This window comes from Macaca thibetana, chromosome 1 (genome assembly GCF_024542745.1).
Source record: "Macaca thibetana thibetana isolate TM-01 chromosome 1, ASM2454274v1, whole genome shotgun sequence".
Classification (NCBI taxonomy): domain Eukaryota; kingdom Metazoa; phylum Chordata; class Mammalia; order Primates; family Cercopithecidae; genus Macaca; species Macaca thibetana.
In genome coordinates, this window is record NC_065578.1 from 218,233,458 (window position 1) to 218,255,454 (window position 21,997).

Sequence of the window (21,997 nt, forward strand, 5' to 3'; positions counted from 1 at the left end):
CTGTAACAAACGCCTGGACTCAGGCAGTGCTCCCTCCACAACCTCCTAAGTAGCTAGGACTGCAGGCTTATGCCACCATACCCAACTAATTTTATAAAATTTTTGTAGAGATGGGGTCTCACTATGTTGCCCAAGCTAGTCTTGAACTCCTGGCCTCAGGTGATCCTCCCACCTTGGCCTGGCAGAGTGCTGGGATTTACAGACGTGAGGCACCATGCCCAGCTCATCCAGTGGCATTTTAGAAGAACAATATATTGAGACCAAGGTTTAGCATTAGGAAGTTATATAATCATATCAGAGGTGAGCAGCTATGTGCCCATCTCAAAAAATGATTTGAAAATTGAGAATTCACACCATTTAGTGATTTTACATTTTTAGGAATAGAATAGTTTCTTACATAATAAATTTCAGGGCTGGGCATGGTGGCTCACGCCTGTAATCCCAGCACTTTGGGAGGCCAAGGCGGTTGGATCACCAGCCTGGACAACATGGTGAAATACTGTCTCTACTAAAAATGCAAAAAAAAAAAAAAAATTAGCAGGACGTGGTGGCAGGCACCTGTAGTCCCAGCTACTCGGGAGGCTGAGGCAGGAGAATCGCTTGAACCCAGGAGACGGAGGTTGCAGTGAGCCGAGATGACCCCACTGCGCTCCAACCTGGGCGACAGAGCAAGACTCCGTCTCAAATAAACGAATGAATGAATGAATGTCAGAAGGCAGTAGCCTGTATCATACGTAATGAATAGTTAAACACTAGAACCATTCCAATTAAAAAGGGAAATCTGAATTGAACGTCTTCAAAATATTCAGTGTTCCAATCCTTAGACCTAATATGTCTCCATTTATTAAAATAATTCTTTAAAGTCTGTGAAGTTTAGTTTTCTTCACGATAATCCTGTTTCTTGAGGTTGTTCTCTGCTTTTATTTGAATAAGACTTTTTCCTTCGTAAGGGAGAAATATTAGTTTAAGGTTTGTGTAAACATTTTTTTCGGATACTGAACGCTAGAAGTCAGTCAGCTGATCGTTGATGCAGGTGGTCCACTTTTATTAGATTACGCTTTAGGTGTTCTGTGGATGGGGTTAGATCACAGAGCCACATACCCAGGCCACATTCTTTTAGTAACCATTGGAATCGCCTCTAGTGAGTTATATTTGAATGATCTGTTTTTTATTTTTGTCTGTGGCCAGACTAATAACGTTTACCTGGCTATAGTTCTCTTCTGCTGTAACAGCTTTGTTGATTATGTGGTTATTTATTATTTTGCTTGGTGTCAACTTTGTAAGGCCCCATGTTTTAATTTTCTCTTAGAATTAAAAGCAGGAACATTGTCACTTAAGGAATGAATATATTTCATTTATCAGATTTTGAGAATTAGCCAGCCATTATATTTTTCTTTTGCCTCATTGTTCTTGAGAAACTCAATAATTAATTAAATGCTTAACCACTATGCCTGCATATTAGTCTTCATGGTTAATATACTTGATGTCTGCTTTTTCCTGGCTTGGTTTCCAATTTTTATTTTATACTTATTTTTGTTTCATTTTAGTAGTCTTAGTGTTTTATAAGCTATCACAAAGGGTGTTTTGATAGTTTTTGTGTACATTCATTGTAACCCATTGTTAATAAGCCTCTTGAAAGCTGTCATATTTTAAAGCAGAATAATTCCCATGGATCTAACTTCTTTCTTCTTCTTTCTTTTTTTTTTTGACAAGCTCTTGTTCTGTTGCCTAGGCTAGGCTGGAGTGCAGTGGCGCGATCATAGCTCACTGCAGCCTTGAACTCCTGGGCTCAAGCAGTCCTCTTACCCCAGCCTCCCTAGTACGGTAGTAGTGGTCCCTAGGACTACAGATACATGCCACTGCAGCTGGCTAATTTTTCTAAAAAAGATGGGGGCCAGAAATCCCAGCACTTTGGGAGGCCGAGGTGGGCAGATCACAAGGTCCGGAAATCGAGACCAGCCTGGCCAATATGGTGAAACCCTGTCTCTACTAAAAATGTAATCCCAGCTACTCAGGGGGCTGAGGCAGGAGAATCGCTTGAACCCAGGAGGCAGAGTTTGCAGTGAGCCGAGATCGCGCCACTGCACTGCACTTCAGCCTGGGTGACAGACTCCGTCTCAAAAAAAAAAAAAAGAGAAAGAAAGAAAGTGACCTCCTGCCTTGACCTCCCAAAATGCTGGGATTATAGGCCTGTGCCACCAGCATTCGAGCCGAAACGCTGGGATTATAGGCCTGTGCCACCAGGATTCGAGTGAGCTCAATTGTTGCCTTATTGGGGGTGATTCTTACTGTCATCAGTTTTTAAATACTAGAAAAGATTTTGTCGGTACTAGCGAATAGAGTTTATGCTAGTCTAGTCTTTCTGATGGTTTACCTGGCCATAACTACTTCTTAAGTCTGTGTACAAAAACATAATAAAACTGTTATCTGTACAGATTTTCTATGTCAGCTGTAGGCTTAGAAAAGCTAGTCTCTAAGTGAATAGGCATTGTTTATTATTACTTGTCCTAAATAATTTAGATTTTATTTTGCTTTTTACCATTCTCCTGCTCTTTTAGGTACTTTGACTGCTGTGGAAAGTTTCCTGACTATACATTCAGGCCCTGAGGTTGGTTTTCTGTTTGTCTTGTGTTGTTTCAAGTTAATATTAAAAATATTTTGGAAATGACACATGTGTCTTAAAACATATTTAGACTAACTTTTTATGTATGTGTAATATTTAATGTGTGAAAGTCACCATGTTTAATTTTTTAAAAGATACCAAGATTACTTTGACTTGAAATATACATTATTTTCTTTTTATTTTATTTTATTTATTTATTTTTGAGATGGAGTTATGCTCTTGTCGCCCAGGCTGGAGTGCAATGGCGCAATCTCAGCTCACCGCAACCTCTGCCTCCTGGGTTCAAGTGATTCTCCTGCGTCAGCCTTATAGGCGCACACCACCATGCCTGGCTAATTTTTTTGTATTTTTGGTAGAGACGGGTTTTGGTCAGGCTGGTCTGGAACTCTTGACCTTAGGTGATCCGCCTACCTCAGCCTCCCAAAGTGCTGGGATTACAGGCGTGAGCCACCGTGCCCTGCTATTTTATTTTTTTGAGACAGAGTCTCACTCTGTTGCCCAGACTGGAGTGCAGTGGTGTGATCTTGGCTTATTCAATCTCGGCCTCCCAGATTTAAGTGATTTTCCTGCCTCAGCCACCTGAGTACCTGGGATTACAGGCATGTGCCGCCACACCTGGCTAATTTTTGTTTTTTTTCTTTTTCATGAGAGTTGGTATTTTGCTGTGTTGGCCAGGCTGGTCTAGAACTCCTGGCCTCAAGTGATCTGTCCACCCTGGCCTCCCAAAGTGCTGGGATTACAGGCATGAACCACTGCGCCGGGCCCCTAAAATATAATTTCTTCTAAAAACAACTGCAGTGTTCATTGTATTAGAATGAATTATCATGATCTCAACACTAAAGCCTTTATCATTGGTGCACAGTAAATGTTGTTGGCTAGGAAAATTTTCACCTTAGTGCAAGTCAGCATAGTTTTTATCCTGAGCATAACTTAGGTACTGTCATGACCAAAAAGAGGTATATGAGGTAAATCTAGTCTCACTGAATTTACAGTGTATTTGGTAACAGAAGACATTGATGTCGGGAACATAAGACAGTTGCATTTCTGGGAAAGGACCATGTTTTATGACAAGACTTTTATTGCCGATAGTGCCTAACCCAGTTCTAGGTCTGCACTGTGGCTTCCAAAGTATTTGTTCTAAATTATATTCATTCAACAAATATTGTATAGTAGTGCAAATGCATACAGTAACTGTGCAGGAGAAAATGGCATGTAATTGAATAAGATACAAACTCTACCTTTAAAGTGTAATAATTTAGTTTGGCAGGAAAGAAAAAAATGTTTGTTATTGAAGAGATCAGATGAAATACTGTGGGATTCTGAGTATGGTGAATATATCTAACTAAGAGTCCAGAGATCAAGAACTTTCTGGAGAAGCTGGGATATAGACTGAATTTCAAGGGCTGGTGCTGTGGAGATGTGAAGGAAGAGGAAATAGTGAATCAAAGACAAAGGTGGAGTGGTGCGGAATGTGTTTAATAAGAGGAATGACTGTCTTCGTCTAGATTGTGGGTTCAGATTAACATAAAGAGCTATGTAAAATATGCTACCACTTGTGGTTACACAGACTCTTTAGTAGAGTATAAGTGTAGCAGGACAAGCCGCAGAAAAAACCCCTCAGACACCGAGTTAAAGAAGGAAGGGCTGGCTGGGCATGCTGGCTCACAACTATAATCCCAGGACTTTGTGAGGCTGAGGCGGGTGGATCATAAGGTCAGGAGGTCGAGACCATCCTGGCTAACACGGTGAAATCCCGTCTCTACTAAAAATACAAAAAACTAGCTGGGTGTGTGGTGGGTGTCTGTAATCCCAGCTGCTGGGGAGGCTGAGGCGGGAGAATGGCGTGAACCCAGGAGGCAGAGCTTGCAGTGAACGGAGATCGCACCACTGCACTCCAACCTGGGTGACAGAGCAAGACTCCATCTCAAAAAAAGAAAAAAAAAAAAAAAAAAAAAGAAGGAAGGGCTTTATTTGGCCAGGAGCTTTGGCAAGACTCACACTCACATCTCCAACAACCGAGCTCCCCGAGTGAGCAATTCCTGTCCCTTTTAAGGGTTCACAACTCTAAGGGGGTCCGCGTGAGAGGGTCGTGATTGATTGAGCAAGCAGGGGGTACGTGACTGGGGGCTGCATGCACCGGTAATCAGAACAGAATAGAACAGAACAGGACAGGGACTTTCACAACGCTTGTCCATACAATGTCTGGAATCTGTAGATAACATAACCGGTTAGGTCAGGGGTCGATCTTTAACCAGGCCCAGGGCGCCGGCCGGGCTGTCTGCCTGTGGATTTCATTTCTGCCTTTTAGTTTTTACTCCTTCTTTCTTTAGAGGCAGAAATTTGGCATAAGACAATATTAGGGGTGTTCTCCTCCCTTATAAGAATAAAAATAAATGGCTAGGCGCAGTGGCTCACGCCTGTAATCCCAGCACTTTGGGAGGCCGAGGCAGGTGGATCACTTGAGGTCAGGAGTTTGAGACCAGCCTGGCCAATATGGTGAAACCCCGTCTCTACTAAAAATAGAAAAATTAGCCAGGCCTGGTGGCGTATGCTTGTAATTCCAGCTACTCAGGTTATGGAGACAGGAGAATTGCTTGAACCTGGGAGGCAGAGGTTGCAGTGAGCCAAGATGACGCCACTGCACCCTTGCCTGGGCAGCAGAGCAAGAGGCTGTGTCAAAAATAAAAATAAGTGATAGTGAGAGTAATTTGGGAATGCTCCATAGAGGCCTTATTGAAACTAGCTTTGAAAAGTGAATAGCATTTGGCAGGTGAAAGGCAGCAACTGGAACAAAGGCTCAGAAACAGGAATGAGAAGTGCATCCTTGGGGCCCTTGGTAGCATATGTTAGAAACCCAGCTTAAACCAACAAAACAAAAAAGAATCTATTGATTCATGTAACCAAATGCCTGAAGGTAAATCATATGGCTGGATCTAGATGTTCAAATGATACTGTCCGAACTCTTTTTTTCCCCTCTTGTTTCTCCTTTTTTGTCTCTTTCGTTTCTGCTACTTTTCTTTGTGTAGGCTCTGGATGGAGCAGGGAAGTACTGGCATCCTCAGGTATACTTTGTCATAAAGGTTCATGATTTCTTGGGAAGAGCTGCCCAGTTTATATGTCAAACAATAGAGAAGATTAGTCATTTTGCTTGTTCTTAAGCCAGTCAATGTGACCTGGGGTAATAGAGTGTGAACCCAGAAAATCTGGAGACAGGTTTCAGTTAATTAAGAAAGTTAGGCTGGACCTGGTGGCTCACACCTGTAATCCCAGCACTTTGAGAGACCGAGCCGAGGCAGGTGGGTCACCTGAGGTCAGGAGTTCGAGACCAGCCTGGCTGTTAGAAATAAATATTTGGTGCTGCAAAAGAAATAAATTTTCTTTTGCTCGAACATAAATTTTCTCAGCAAGGCAACTTTTCTTCTATAGAAGGGTGCATCTTGCGGATGGAGCAATGGTGAGAGCACACCTAAACAGGGGAGGGGAAGGGGTTCTTATCCCTGACACAGGTAGCCCCTACTGCTGTGTCATTCCAATATTGGCTAGGGTTGGGCTGCACAGTCTAAGCTAATTCTGATTGGCTCTTTTAAAGAGAGCAGGGGTACGAGCAGTTATGGAACAGGTGGCTCAGGATGACTAAGAACAGAGCAGGTGACCAAGGGTGACTAAGGTCAGAGCAGGTGATAGAGGCTAGGAGGAGGTTGTTTACTGAAACTAAGGACAAGGAGACGTAAAGAACAAGAAAGTTAAACTTTAAAGAATAAAGAACGGGAGTGGAACATACGGATTCATTGGTTCTTGGAGAGGATCTCAGAACTCATTGTACTTAACAATTTACAGGCTGAAACCTTTGAAGAGGAATTTATTCTATCCTACAATTTCCCTCCTTTCAATTTTCATATTATTTCCTCTTCAAACTTTTTAAACGTGTCTTGGCTTTGCTGCTCGACTCTGTGCTTTAAAAGAAAAGGCTGATCTGAATAAGATGGAGGAGAGCTATGGGAGGTTTTAGTAAGTGCTGCATCTATAAGTCTTTGTACCAGCCCATGGATGCACGGTATGACACAGCACCCAACAAGAATGAGTATACCTATTACAGCTGCAAGAGAAGTGAGAATTGAGGCTGTGAGTTCTTTCCATTTACCAAACCACCTTTCTAACCACCCTGATAAAGGGTTATCGACTCCAGCATTTTAGCTAGTTCATTGGATAAAGCGGTGAGTCTTCGTAAGGCCCTCGTTATGCTCCCAGTGGGGGCAGTGTTGTTTGGGATAAAGGTACAACACTGAGTTTTATCGTAACACAAACACCGCCTTTTTCGGCTACTATCATATCTAGGGCCATTCTGTTTTCCCAGGCCATCTGGCCAGTGGGCCCCAAGTGTTCTGCTGTCCCTTTGACAGTATCCCTGGTGTAATTAATAAACCACTGCTGATTATCATAGATGTAATTTATCCAGTCTTCGTTTTTATTAATTGTCACCCATGAAAATATTGACTTAAATCCTGCAGCTATTTGAGCTCGGGCTTTAAATTCATCTGGTTCTCCTCATGGAACTCCAATAGCATTTATATAAAACATGAGGGTCAAAGGACCCATGTGGGGCACTTCTTTCATGATTTCTTTTTGATCGTGTTGACGGAATGCTAGGGTGAAAGGGATGGCCAGCTGGACTAGAGCACAAGTGCTGCTCTAATGACTTGCAGAGTACCCAGCAGTATCCCCCGCGGTACTGCCATACACCTGCTCGGGGATGAACAAGGGCAGACTGGTTGGCAAGCTCTTGAAGAGTCTTGGTTTCGCTGCACCCCCTAAAGTCTCCAGGGAATGCTAACTTTTCCCTCTGCTGTGAAAGGCACGAGGTGAAGTTAATATCAGGGGCTGGAGGCCAGATGGCTCTCGGGGGCTGCCCACAGGGCTCTTGACCTCAGGGAACAGCAATGAAAGAGTCTTGCATGACTCACCGCCTCGGGCTGTGGGGTTCTGGAAGAGAGCTACTGTACAGCTCACGCCCGGTTGTGAGAGGACCACCCAAGTGGAAAGGGGACAATTTGGGTATCTAGCCTGACTGTTGCACAAGCATAACAGTTGCTTTTGTTTAGCTTGCCAACAGAATATTTAATCCACTCCAGCCAAGCATTTGCGTCCAGATACCCTGTTTCAATTGCTATAGTTTGTTTTAAATCTTTAACCTCTACAACATCTACTTAGGTTTTATCATTGGGTATATAACGAGAGAAGGTTTGGTTAGCAGAGAATTTAGGAGAGGGAGAAGGAGGTGCAGGATGTGAGGAGGCAATGAAGCGCATTTCAAAAGATCCTATGGGGTCCTTCCCTGAGACTTCTCCTACACCATAGAAACGGCCAATGAAGGGGAAGAACTCTGGGGCGCAGAGGTGGTAATCTGTGCTGGATTACATTGGCTCAGCTAACAATGGGGAGGGGAGACTCCTTCAGTAAAATGAATATATGGTTTTAAGAAACATCAAGTACTAGTTGGGGCCGTCCATCCTTGCTCTTTGGTCTTTTATAGCACGTTGGACGCATTTCGGCAGAGAAGCTCTGCTCTAGGAGGACAAGATTCCCAGTTCATACTGGACTCTTCGTCAACGCCCGCCCAAACTAACTGATCTCAGTTAACAGATTTCCAGTCTGAGGAGTGCTAGGAAGAAGGATAAAGATGCTTTTCTGAAGTGGAGAGTTGCCTCTGGTTTGACACATCTTCACAGGGCATCAGAAGGCAAGCATCAAAAGTAGTGGTTTGGGGTGAACTTGACCTGGTCACACTAATAACGAGAGGACTAGCAGTAGAAGGGGAGAAGAAAGAGATGCAAGGTAAGAGGTTCAAACCCGTTTTCGCTTTCGCTTTCGCTTGGTTGGAGTTGGCCCTGGAATAGCTGTCCATGATTCGGGAGCAGTGGTGCTCCTCTGACCCAGGTGTGATGAGTTCTCTTTCTGCTGTTTGAACTGCGGTCTCCGTGGTGAGAAGCACTAGGTAGGGTCCTTCCCAAGCTGGTTCGAGTTTTCCTTCCGTTCAGCTTTTGACGAGGACATGGTCCTCATACTGATGTTGGTGTACTGGAAGCTCTAGGGGTGGTACCTGTGCTAAAAGACCTGTAGTTCTGAGGGAAGAGAAAGTGGAAGATAAACCCAATGTGTAATTTCTGAGGAACTGATCTTTTGTTTTGACTGTGGGCATGTCAGCAGTGGAGGGCAAACAGGGCAACCTATACAGCACTTCATAAGGGGATAAGCCAACATCTTTCCCAGGGGCAGTTCGGATTCTCAGCAGGGCAGTGGGAAGGCAGCTAGTCCATGGCACCCGAGTCTCTAAGACTAATTTGGTTAGGTGGCTTTTTTTAGAGTTTGGTTTTTTTCTTTCCACTCTTCCTGATGAAGATGGGTGCCAGGGAGTATGATATTCCCACGAAATTACTCCAGTACCTGGGCTAATTTCTTCATGACATGTACAGTGAAATGAGTCCTATTATCTGAATCAATGCTTTCTGTTAGTCTAAACCTGGGTATAAGATTTTCAACTAATGCCTTGACTACATTTCTAGCAGTTGTACTTGAAAAGGGAGTAGTTTCTACCCAATGAGTAAGGTGATCTGCTATTACTAATAGATACTTTAGACCACCAATTGGAGGCATCTCTGTGTAATGAATCTGGATACTTTGGAATGGCCTTAAGCCTGGACTGCTTCCCCCAAGGGGTAGTCCTTTTATAGTTTGTTGATTGGTTTTCTTACATACTGAGCAATTGTCTGTAACCCGTTTGGCCAGGGTGTAAATTCCTATGCACCCATAAACTCCGAGGACTGCGCCACACAGGGCTTGGGGCCCCCAGTGGTCCCTCGGTACAGCTGGAGCAAGATTTCTCTCATAAGGGGTTTGGATAACATTTCTCTCTGGTCTGGCAATATCCAATTTCCTTCTCAATTCTCTTTAGCACCTATTTTCATTAGTTTTTAGACCACAGAAAGCCAAACACCATTTTATATTTGACAGTGCTTCCTGTATGATTTTATACCAGATCAGCTACCTTTCACCTTTTTATTAGTGTGCTATTAATGTTAAACTCAATTTTAATAAAACCTTTTAGACATATTTATCCAATTGTAATGTCTGGCCATAAGTTAAGATTTTTATAGACTCTTTTTAACCCTTTATAATTTTTTTTTTTTTTTTGAGACGGAGTCTTGCTCTGTTGCCCAGGCTGGGGTGCGGTGGCCGGATCTCAGCTCACTGCAAGCTCCGCCTCCCGGGTTTACGCCATTCTCCTGCCTCAGCCTCCCGAGTAGCTGGGACTACAGGCGCCCGCCACCTCGCCCGGCTAGTTTTTTGTATTTTTTAGTAGAAATGGGGTTTCACCGTGTTAGCCAGGATGGTCTCGATCTCCTGACCTCGTGATCCGCCCCTCTCGGCCTCCCAAAGTGCTGGGATTATAGGCTTGAGCCACCGCGCCCAGCCAACCCTTTATAATTTTTGTTAAAGAACAGGTTAGTACTTTAAGAAAAAACCATTGTGCTTTTATTTTAATGTCCAGTTTACAGAAACTTTAGCCAACATGTTGACACACAGAATTTCCTTTACAATTAACGTTTCAAAACTTGCTTAAACCTTCAAAACAATTTTTTAACGTTTTAATTTAGGTAAAAATTCACATTCTTATGCCTCCTTGTAATCCTTTTACCAAAAGTGTATTTTACTTTCCTTACACACCTTGCACATAAACTGTTTCTTCAATAGTTTTACATTCAGGAGGCCTAATTACTTTTAAATTATACAACATTTCTTGCATAAATTCCCTTTTATAACATTTTTCATGACTTTCACAGACAATCTGTGACATGCCTTAACTTTCTGACTTGTCGTAAATATTCCTTTCTTTAAACAACCAGTTAATTTACTTTAGAACAAGAATTTACCATGTAAGATTCTTTTTACATAAATTCTCCTTTTTTTTTTTTTAGACAGAGTCTCGCTCTGTCACCCAGGCTGGAGTGCAGTGGCGTGATCGCGGCTCACTGCAAACTTCGCCTCCTGGGTTCACACCATTCTCCTGCCTCAGCCTCTCAAGTAGCTGGACTACAGGCGCCCGCCACCACGCCTAGCTAATTTTTTTGTATGTTTTTTGTATGTTTAGTAGAGACCGTATCAGCGAGGATGGTCTCGATCTCCTGACCTCGTGATCTGCCCGCCTCGGCCTCCCAAAGTGCTGGGATTATAGGCATGAGCCACTGTGCCTGGCTAATTCTCCTTTTTTTTTTTTTTTTTTTTTTTTTTTTTTTAATGTCAAACATAATAACCATTCTTTTCCAAAGCAAACTTCCTTCATGTCTGTGGACTAGACTACCTAAGGCCACAAGATTAGAAGTTAGGATAGTACATGTTACACTGTTAACTTTTAGCAAACTTTACTTTTGTTGAAAACCTTGTAAGTTTGGGATTTTAATTAGTGCCAGGTGTAGAGCCTAGAACCTAGACAGACGTGCAGATAAGGTTTGACTTTTTCTAGCATTTAACTCCATACGTCCTAGGTTTTACCTAGCTGCAAAGCAGGCCAGTTGTAGAGCTAAGAAACGGTAGCCCGTTTGGCTGATTAATAGCTCTAAGTTCTTGCACTAACCAGTATGACCCATCTGGCTTCTTTACAGGCAGAATTGGAGTGTTACAGGGAGACATACAGGGTTGGAGAAGCCCATCACGGAGAAGACCTTCAATTATCAATGATAGGTTTTAAATCTACCCTTGCTTTTAAAGGAATAGGGTATTGCTTTCTCTTTTCTACTTCCCCAGAGGTTTTTAATTTTTTAAGTTTAATACGAATCGGAGGAATCTGTAACTCCCCTCCATTCCCGTCTTTTGACCATACTTTGGGATGAATGTGTTCTTTGTCTGCAGTGGGGAGCAAGTATAGGGAGGGGAGGAATTTTCCCTGATCGATATAGAGGCCTAAGCCAAATTTTAGCATTAAATCTCTCTCTGATAGGTTTGTTCCTGCCTCTGGAATTAACAGAAATTTAGTATGAGCTGATTTGCTTTTATATATGACTTTTGTTCTTTTTCCCATTTGGGACATTCTCTTTTGAAGTGACCTATTTTTAATTTGAAACATTTGTCCTCTTTCTCTCCCTTTGCCGCTCCCTCTCTGTCTCTCTGTCTCTGTGACTCTCTGTCTCTCTGTCTCTGTGACTCTCTGTCTCTCTTTGACTCCCTCTTTGCCTGTCTCTTTCTCTCTCTTTCTCTCTGCTTTTCTCTCTCTCTCTTTCTGACTCTCTCTCTGTTTCTCTCTTTGATTCCTTCTGTTCCCTCTGTCAGTCTTTCTCTCTCCTCTAAGATTTTTTTTCTCTACCTTTGAGTCTCCTGGCTTTACTCTTCCGTACTCTTTATATTGCCTGGAGAGTGGGAGTCTAGGTTCTTTACAGGTTCTGGCCCCCTGGGTACTTTGTTGTATGGTAGACAGCAGAATTTTTGCTTTCTGCTTTTTTCTTCATTTCTTCTTACATATACTTTTTGGGCTTCTCTTAGAAGCTCTTCTATAGGTTTATCTTTCCAGTTCTCTATCTTTTGTAATTTCTCATTAATATCTGGCCAATGTTGGTGACAAAATGAAGTTTTAACATTCTCTGCCCAAGAGGATCCTCAAGACCTAGACTAGCATATTTTCTCATTTGTTCCTTTAATCTAAAAAATGTTACAGGCTCTTCCTCTTTCCCTTGCTGTATATAAAATGTCCGGGTACGATTCTGGGATACTGATTCTTTGATCCCCTTTATTATCGATTCCCTAAGGTCCTGCATATTTTCTTGATGGGCTGCGTTGTCATTGTCCCACCTGAGGTTTTGGGCGGGAAAGTTTTGATCTGCTGTAGGAACGTTTTGGCCAGGAGGGTGTTCATGTTCCAAGGCTCCCATAGCAGCTCTATGGATCATGGCTCTTTCTTCCCCTGGGAAGAGGGGAAAGGGAAGTTCTGAAGAACCTTTTTGCATTGCTCCATCTCCTGCTGAAGCCCTTTCAGGAAAGAGCACTGTAGTGAGTGGCGCTTGGGACGTTCCCAAGAGGCAGGGTTATAAGGAGGGGACAGTGGGGACAGGAGAAGGGTCTGGGACAGCAGCTGCATTTTCTTGTTTTTGGTCTTCCCATTATCCTTCTAGTATTTTAACACGAGACCTGGGGGCTGTCAAGGGGAATATGCTTGTTACCATCTTTATCCTTCTTGCTCCCTGCCTCGCTCGGGGTATTTCCCACACTGGGTCCTGGTTCCGCGCGATCTCGCGTATTAGAGATGTCTCGCCTGTCCTTTAGCGCCGCCTGCTGGAGGCTCCGTGCATTCACACACACTCCCGACACCCCCAGAATACCCCAGCCACCAAGGAAGTAATTTGCCGCTCCCGTGACGTTTCTTCCCGTGGTCTGTGCACAGTTACCTTGTCGCTGCGGTGTGTGAGGATCCCTTTCCCCAGGTCGCCGGCCAGCTCCTTTCCGCGTTGCTGAGAGTCCGGGTTTATTTGTCACACCCGGTGGGTGTTGATTCCTTACCCCTGAGGCCACTGCAACAAGGCAGCGGGGCGCGCCTCCTCACTGGGGAGGACCAGACCCTTCCCCAGAGGAGAATGGGAATCCCGGGCGGGCTCCCAGGTTTGTTAGAAATAAATTTTTGGGGCCGCAAAAGAAATAGCACTCGAACATAAATTTTTTTTTTTTTTTTTTTTTTTTTTTTTTTTTTTTTTTTTTTTGAGACGGAGTCTCGCTCTGTCGCCCAGGCTGGAGTGAGTGGCGCGATCTCGGCTCACTGCAAGCTCCGCCTCCCGGGTTCACGCCATTCTCCTGCCTCAGCCTCCCGAGTAGCTGGGACTACAGGCGCCCACAACCACGCCCGGCTAATTTTTTGTATTTTTAGTAGAGACGGGGTTTCACTGTGGTCTCGATCTCCTGACCTTGTGATCCGCCCGCCTCGGCCTCCCAAAGCGCTGGGATTACAGGCGTGAGCCACCGCGCCCGGCCTGAACATAAATTTTCTTAGCAAGGCCGTAGCGGGACAAGGTGCAGACAAAACCCCTCAGACACCGAGTTAAAGAAGGAAGGGCTTTATTCCGCCGGGAACTTCAGCAGGACTCACGTCTCCAACACCCGAGCTCCCCGAGTGAGCAATTCCTGTCCCTTTTAAGGGCTCACAACTCTGAGGGGGTCCGTGTGAGAGGGTCGAGATCAATTGACCAAGCAGGGGGTACGTGACTGGGGGCTGCATGTACCAGTTATTAGAACAGAACAGAACAGGACAGGGATCTTCCCAGTGCTTTTTTTATGCAAATAACCAATTAGGTCGGGGTCGATCTTTAACTACCAGGCCAGGGCGCGGCGCCGGGCCGTCTGCTTGTGGATTTCATTTCTGCCTTTTAGTTTTTACTTCTTTCTTTGGAGGCAGTAATTGGGCATAAGACAGACTGAGGGGTGGTCTCCTCCCTTGAGGCAACTTTACTTCTGTAGAAGGGTGTGTCTCGTGGATGCAGCAATGGTGAGAGCACAACTGAACAAGGGAGAAGGGGTTCTTATCCCTGACACAGGGCCCCTACCCCTGTTGGCTAGGGTTGGACCACACAGTCTAAGCTAAATCCGGTTGACTATTTTAAAGAGAGCAGGGGTACAAGCCAGAGTGATGGGGTGAGTAGCTTGGCAGGAAGAATGGTTACAGAACACGTGACTCGGATGACTAAGAGCAGGTGACCAAGGATGACTAAAGTCAGGGCAGGTGACCAAGGGTGACTAAGGTCAAAGCAGGTGACCAGGAGTGACTAAGGTCCCAGCAGGTGCTAGAGGCTAAGTGGGGGTTGTTTACTGAAACTAGGGGCAAGGAGACATAAAGAACGAGGAAGTTAAACTTTTAAAATAAAGAACAAAGAACGGGAGTGGAACATAGTGATACACTGGTTCTTGGAGAGGATCTCAGAACTCATTGTACTTAACAATTTACAGGCTGAAACCTTTGAAGAGGAATTTATTCTATCCTACATGGCTAACATGGTGGAACCCCATCTCTACTAAAAATACAAAAAATTGGCCGGGCGCGGTGGCTCAAGCCTGTAATCCCAGCACTTTGGGAGGCCGAGACGGGCGGATCACGAGGTCAGGAGTTCGAGACCATCCTGGCTAACACGGTGAAACCCCGTCTCTACTAAAAAATACAAAAAACTAGCCGGGCGAGGTGGTGGGCGCCTGTAGTCCCGGCTACTCGGGAGGCTGAGGCAGGAGAATGGCGTAAAAACCCGGGAGGCGGAGCTTGCAGTGAGCTGAGATCCGGCCACTGCACTCCACCCTGGGCGACATAGCGAGACTCCGTCTCAAAAAAAAAAAAAAATACAAAAAATTAGCTGGGTGTGGTGGCAGGTGCCTGTAATCGCAGCTAGTCTGGAGGCTGAGGCAGGAGAATCACTTGAACCCAGGAGGCGGAGGCTGCAGTGAGCTGAGATCACACCACTGCACTCCAGCCTGGGTGGCAGAGCAAGACTCCATCTCAAAAAAAAAAAAGTTGATTTTGCCAAGGTTGAGGACACACCCATCCCGTGACACAGCCTCAGGAAGTCGGGACGACGTGTGCCCAAGGTGGTCAGGACACAGCTTGGTTTTCTGTATTTTAGGGAGACATGAGACATTAGTCTCTACATGTAAGAAGTACATTGGTTCGGTCTGGAAAGGCGGGACAGCTTGAAGCAAAGGCAGGAAGCCTGGGAGTGGGGACGGAGCTTCCAGGTCACAGACAGGTGGGACACAGCCGTTACATTCTTCCCAGTTTCTGATTAGCCTTTCCAAAGGAGGCAGTCAGATATGCATCTATCTCAGTGAGCCGTTGAATAGAATGAGAGGCAGGTTTGCCCTAAGCAGTTTTCAGCTAGAGTTTTCCTTAGTGATTTTGGGGGCCCAAGATACTTGCCTTTGACAAGAGCAATCAGAATCAATCTATGATTCAATTTTTTTCTTTTCTTTTTTTTTTTTTTTTTTTTTTTGAGATGGGATCTCACTCTGTTGCCCAGGCTGGAGTGCAGTAGCACGATCTCAGCTCACTGCAACCTCTGCCTCCCCGGTTCAGGTGATTCTCCTGCCTCAGCCTCCTGAATAGCTAAGATTACAGGTGTGTGCCACCACTCCCAGCTACAAGTTTTTATGTATAAATAAAAAGCTTAAGAGAAGAAGGATAAGGAGTAGCTGCAGAACAGCAGTCTAGTGCCAGACCTGGCAACCTGTCAGGAAATTTGTTGACTCTACCTTAAGACATGTCAGAATCCAACCCCTTTTTTCTTTTTTTTTTTTTTAACTACTTCCCTTGCTACCACCTATTCTACAGTCTATGCTCAACATAACGGCCACTGTGATCCTTTTCAGACATAACCTAGACCGTGTCACTCCTCAGCTCAGAATTGCTGCATTCAGAAAGAAAGCCTGGTCCTTACAGTAGTTTGAATGGTTGTGAACGATCTGGCCCCAGTGACCTCTCCAGCCTTCTCCCCCACACTTTGCCCGTTTGTTCTCCATTGACACTGATTTCTGCTGTGCTCGTTGAACACACCTGCACACTCCTGCCTTAGGGCTTTTTTACTGGCGGTTTCCTTTGCCTGCAAACAGTTCTCCCAGATATTTGCATGCCTAGCTCCCTCACCTCCATCACGTCTTTTCTGAAATGTCACTTTTCTAACTGAAGCCTGCCCTGACCATCCTATTTAAAATTGCAAACCACCTCCCTTGCCTAGCACTAGCAGTTCATGTTATCTGCTGTCCTTTTTCTCTTCTGCTGTGGTGCTCCCCACCTTCTAAATTCTAGATATGACCTTTTCTGTTAGCTTTATCACTGTCTCTAAATGCAAGTGCCGCATAAGGAGGGATCGTCCTCATTTAATTCACTGAACACCTAAAACAGTACTGGTCACATAATAGCATCTCAATAGTTGTTTGTTGAATGAATTCAGTGGACAAGGCTAGCGTAACTTTGATTTCAAAACCCTGCAAGAGCAATTCCATAATGGAAAAGTTCGGTCTAGTCTCATGGGAACATAGATGTAAAAATCCTAAACAAAATTTAGTAAATTAAAAATAGCGATATATACACAGAATAATATATTTTGACCAAACTGGTTTTAGAGCAGGAACGCAAGGTTTGGCACTGTATAATCTATAATTTACCTCATTACAGGCTAAAGTTAGAAAATCATATGATCATGTCAGTAGAGAAAAGTAGATAGATAAAATGTAATATCCATGATTAAATTTACAGCACATAAAAAAGGATGAGTTTGTGTCCTTTGTAGGGACATGAATGCAGGTGGAAACCATCATTCTCAGCAAACTATCGCAAGAACAGAAAACCAAATACCACATGTTCTCACTCATAGGTGGGAATTGAACAATGAGATCACTTGGACACAGGAAGGGGAACATCACACACCAGGGCCTGTTGTGAGGAGGGGACCGGGGGGAAGGATTGCATTAGGAGATATACCTAATGTAAATGACGAGTTAACGGGTGCAGCACACCAACATGGCACATGTATACATATGTAACAAACCTGCACGTTGTGCACATGTACCCTAGAACTTAAAGTATAATAATAAAAAAAATTTTTTTTTAAATTTTTACAGCAAACTAACAATAGCAGGGAAGATTTTTTTTAAAAAGCTGTAACAACCTGGGTGTGGTGGTGTGCACCAGTAGTCTCAGCTACTTGGAGGGTGAGGCGGGGATAGCTTGAGCCCAGGAGTTCAAGGCCGCAGTAAGCTATGATCACACCACTGTATTCCACCCTGAATGTCCGAGCAAGAGACCCCATCTCTTTAAAACAAACAAAAATTGTAAGAAGTGTGATGCCCAGTGTTTAACATTAAAAACTTTTGCTCTGACATCAGGAATAAGACACAGATGCCCATTATCATTACTTCAGCCAGATCCTAGCCGGGGGAGTAAGGTGGGAAAACAGAAATGAACTGCAAATAGATTAGAAAGGAAGAAACAAAACTATTTTCGATGGCTGATATAACTGTGAATGTAGAAAATTAAAAAGAACTTACAGATAACATTAGCATTAATAGAAGAGTTTTGTGAACTGCTGGTAAAACTCTTTTCCAAATAAGGTCACATTCTGAGGTGCTGGGGGTTAGGTCTTCAACATCTCAATTTCTGATTCTGGGTGGGGATGCAATTCAGCCCATAACAGTGTCTTCCCAGGAATGCGTCCGTTTCACCTAGGTTATCTAATTTGTTGGCATACACTTATTCATAGTATTCCTTTATACTCCTTTTTATTTCGATAATGTTGGTAATAATGTTCCCTCTTTTATTCCTGATTTTAGTAGTTTGGGTTTTCTTTCTCTCTCTTTTTTTTTTTTTTTTGGTCTGTCTAGCTAAAATATATCAGTTTTGTTGACCTCTTCAAATAACCAACTTTTGGTTTTGTTGGTTTTTCTATTCTGTTTCATTTATTTCCACAGTAGTTTTTATTGTTCCTGGATATGAAATTAATATAAAAATCAGCGGTATTTCTGTATGTCAGCTATGGTTAGAAGGTGATTATTTTTGTAAAAAAGACCATTTATGATAGCATTAAATAAATCAAGTGCCTAAGAGTAAGTAATAGAAAGTGTACAAGATTTCTGTGAAGAAAACTGTAAACGTTTATTGAGGGGCCATAAAGAAGACATAAATTGAAGGATCCAGCGTATTCATGGATTAAAATATGAATCCATTTTGTAGTTGTTAATTTTCTTCAAGTTTGTTTATAGTCTCATACAGTTCCCATCAAAATCACAAACGGATTTTTTGGTTTGTTTTGTTTTGATGTGCATCTTGACAAGCTGTTTCTAAAATGTGTGTGGAAACTCAAAGGGCTGAGAACAGGCAAGATATTCTTGAGAGAGAGTAAGGCAGAAAGACACTCCTGGGTATGAAGACCTGGTGTTAAGTCAGGGTAAACCCTTGATATATGATAGAGAGGCTTTTCCTATCATTTTTCTTTTCTTTTTACAAATCCACTTTTATTTGTATTTATTTACTTTTCATTCGATCAGATCCTCGAGGAGTACAGCATCACAGAGCTGCTATGTCTAGTGGCCTCAGCAGGAAGCTGCTTTGGAATTAGGCACACTGTGCCACTGTGCCTGTGGGCACACGTCACCTTTCTCCATGTTACTGTGGTTTTGCCTGGTTTGCTGCCAGGAGTCAGTATTATTCTTTGTACACATAAGCGCATCTCCTGCCCAAATCACATCTCATTTTATCTCAGCCATAAATACCTTCAGTTTTAAGAAGAGCTGTGTCCTCCCTTTGGTTCTGGAGATCCCGCTCATAGCAAAAATGGCCTTGGACCACAGCTTTCCAGACATGCTTGTCGTTTAGAATTCCTCCTCCCAGCAGGCCTCCAGGCTTCAAGATGGCAGGAACAGGAAGGAGGCTTTTCAGGAGATGATGCTGGGACAATTGAGTATCTGCTTGGAGAAAACATGGAATTGGATTCATACTTTTGCACCCTATACAAAAATCAAGTTTAGATGGATTATGGAAGCCCTCACGGTTGGGAATGGCTTCTACAAAAAGACAAAGAGGCATTAAATGTAATGAAAAAGTGATGTACTTGTGTACTTTTAAAATTGAGAATGTTTCCCAAAACACACGGGTAGGAAAGTCAAAAGGCTGGCTGCAGTGTAGGAGTTACTTACAACCTGTGATAAATCCTGACATCATAATTTCAAACATAAAAAGCCAAATGCTAAGTAATAAATCATGCTTGATTGCATTTCTGTAAAGCTTAGAAACAGGCAAAACTAATTGTAATGCTTAGGGATGAATTCTTAGGTGATTAAACTCTAAAGAAAAGAATTTTTCTTGATTACTGTAAAGGCAGGATGGAAGGAAGGCCTTCTTAGTTGCTGGCCACCTGTAGTTCTTGGCCTGGATGTTTACATGTACGTTGGCTTCATAACATATATCAATATACAATTTAATAAAATTGTAGTAGGTACATCTCTATATTTTTCTGTGAAAGGCAATTTTTTTTTAATTGAATGTAATTTTTGATGGCTTAGTCGTATAAGAAAATATTTTTAGATTTTTAAAAAGCTATTTTCTCCTGGTGCTTGGAATCTTCACATTTGTAGAGATTCACATAGGCCCTTTTGGCTAGGCTCAGACTGAGTAGACAACAAATCAAACCTTTAAGACTTTAGTTCTGTTGTAGTTTTAATAAAACAGAAGACATAAATCTGTACCAGAATGAAAGTTAGATTTGGTATCTCTGCTTTTCAGTATCATCAAAGCTGAGATAGGAAAACCTGAATCTTTTGATGGTTTTATTGTTGCTCTTCGTTTGTTTATTAACAATGAAAGGTACCACCATATCTGCCTCACGGATATCCCTCTTTGAAAATCTTGTGACAGAATTGGTTTTGAATCTTTCTGAATTACTCTGTTCACCTAAACAATGTAAACAACATGGAAGGAAGGACATAATACAGTGATGTACAATCAATATAATAAATGAAGTTTATTCATGTAATAGAGAATTAAAAGGCCCACCTAGAGGTTGGGAAAGAAAGGTCAGCGCTAGGCCAGGTGCAGTGGCTCACGCCTGCAATCCCAGCACTTTGGGAGGCCGAGGCGGGTGGCTTGCCTGAGGTCAGGAGTTCAAGACCAGCCTGGCCAACATGGTGAAACCCTGTCTTTACTAAAAATACAAAAATTAGCCGGGCGTGGTGGCACGCGCCTGTAATCCCAGCTACTCAGGAGGCTGAGACAGGAGAATTGCTTGAACCCAGCAGGTGGAGGTTGCAGTGAGCTGAGATCGTGCCATTGGCACTCCCGCCTGGGCGATAAGAGCGAGACTCTGTCTCAAAAAAAAGGCCAGCGCTGTGATATTAAGTTCAGAGGTCATGTCCTCTCCTAGGGTCTCATCTCAGCCACTTGTTTCTCGGTGGTGCTGGGGGTAAGGGTTGCGGAAGGTGTAAAGAGTATTGGTAGAATGGAAGGCACTGACAGCCCAAAGTCTCATGAAAGGATGAAAAATCAGTGAATAAATGAGAGTCTGAGTAAGATCAAGCAAATACTAAGGACTCTGCACTGGCTATGATACCAAAAAGAAATCAAGGGACTGAGGAAAGCAATTAAAATACAAATCATATTAGTGAACTTTAAATGTTTTAAAAGATTATTTTACCAAGACTTCTGTAGGAAGACAGATCTATAACTTGGGGCTGGAGTAAGAGGTGTTGGAGGTAGATAGGGATCCAGGTGTAGCAGGATGGAGAGATGCACAGTACGCAGTGTATGTATGCATAAATGTGCACACGGACATATCCGGAAATGTCGAGGAGTTTGTGTAGGATCGAGAGAGGATTAGAGTGGCTATTCTGCAGATCATATGGGGCAGAAAAAAAAGGATTAGAGTGGCTGATCTTAAAGGAATATGGTCAATTAGTTGAGTAAAATCGGTGAAGTAAAACTAAGTAACTTATTACAGAATATAAAGAATGATAGGAGGGGGAAAGAAAGGGCTTCTCTTGGTGTAAATATTGAGTATGATCAAGCTAATGAATGTGACTGCTCCCTAGCTGGTCATGAAAATTCACCTCAAGATTATTAAATAAGGGATTATGTCTTGTCCAAATGTAAGTGAAATATTGTTTTTAACTATCCCTTAAGACACGTTTCTTTAACTCTTGAAATATTTTATTAGGGGTTGAGCATTCATGATGGTACCTGGAAGTCAGCAATTTATGGTTTTGGAGATCAGAGTAATTTGAGAAAACTACGAAATGCGTCGAATCTGAAACCTGTCCCACTCATTGGTCCAAAATTGAAGAGAAGGTATATTTACTTAAAATCCATTTTTTACATATGTAGTCTAAGTATATTGTTGTTGGGTTGGCTATTAATAAAGTATGTTACTAAGAAAAGCTTGGGGACTATTTTGTAGTAAGTTCAGAATTGTTTTCACAGATAAATAAGTTATAATTAATACATTACCATAAGCTTAAGTACTTCATATATAATAAAACATTTGAATCCTAGGAAATAAGTGAATTTTATGACTTTTGCCTATCAATGTAGAAATTAACTGTCAACTAAATTTTATGTGAGAACTTTTTTTCTTTTTTAAAAATGTACTTTAGTTTTGTACTGCAGGACATATGTGAGGAGTTCAGAGATAAGAATTTAGGGTTGGGCTGTTGAAAGGAGCATTCTGGCTTTTTTTTTTTTTTTTTTCCTTTTGAGACAGAGTCTCTCTTTGTTGCCCAGGCTGGTCTCAAACTCCTGGCCTTAAGTCATCCTCCTGCCTTCGCCTCCCAAAGTGCTGGGATTCCAGGCATGAGCCACCGCGCCCGGCCACTGATCTG

At 42.9% G+C, this 21,997-nt stretch overlaps 1 protein-coding gene across 2 annotated transcripts in view; it reads left to right on the forward strand.

Moving 5' to 3' along the window:
- Positions 1 to 21,997, forward strand: part of SCCPDH (saccharopine dehydrogenase (putative)) — a 54,023-nt gene that overhangs the window by 23,157 nt on the left and 8,869 nt on the right. For both annotated transcript variants that reach the window (XM_050771765.1, XM_050771758.1), the window contains 2 exons: positions 2,559 to 2,608; positions 21,337 to 21,467. In XM_050771765.1, the coding sequence (XP_050627722.1) occupies positions 2,559 to 2,608; positions 21,337 to 21,467 (181 nt within the window). The remainder of the gene's footprint in view (positions 1 to 2,558; positions 2,609 to 21,336; positions 21,468 to 21,997) is intronic.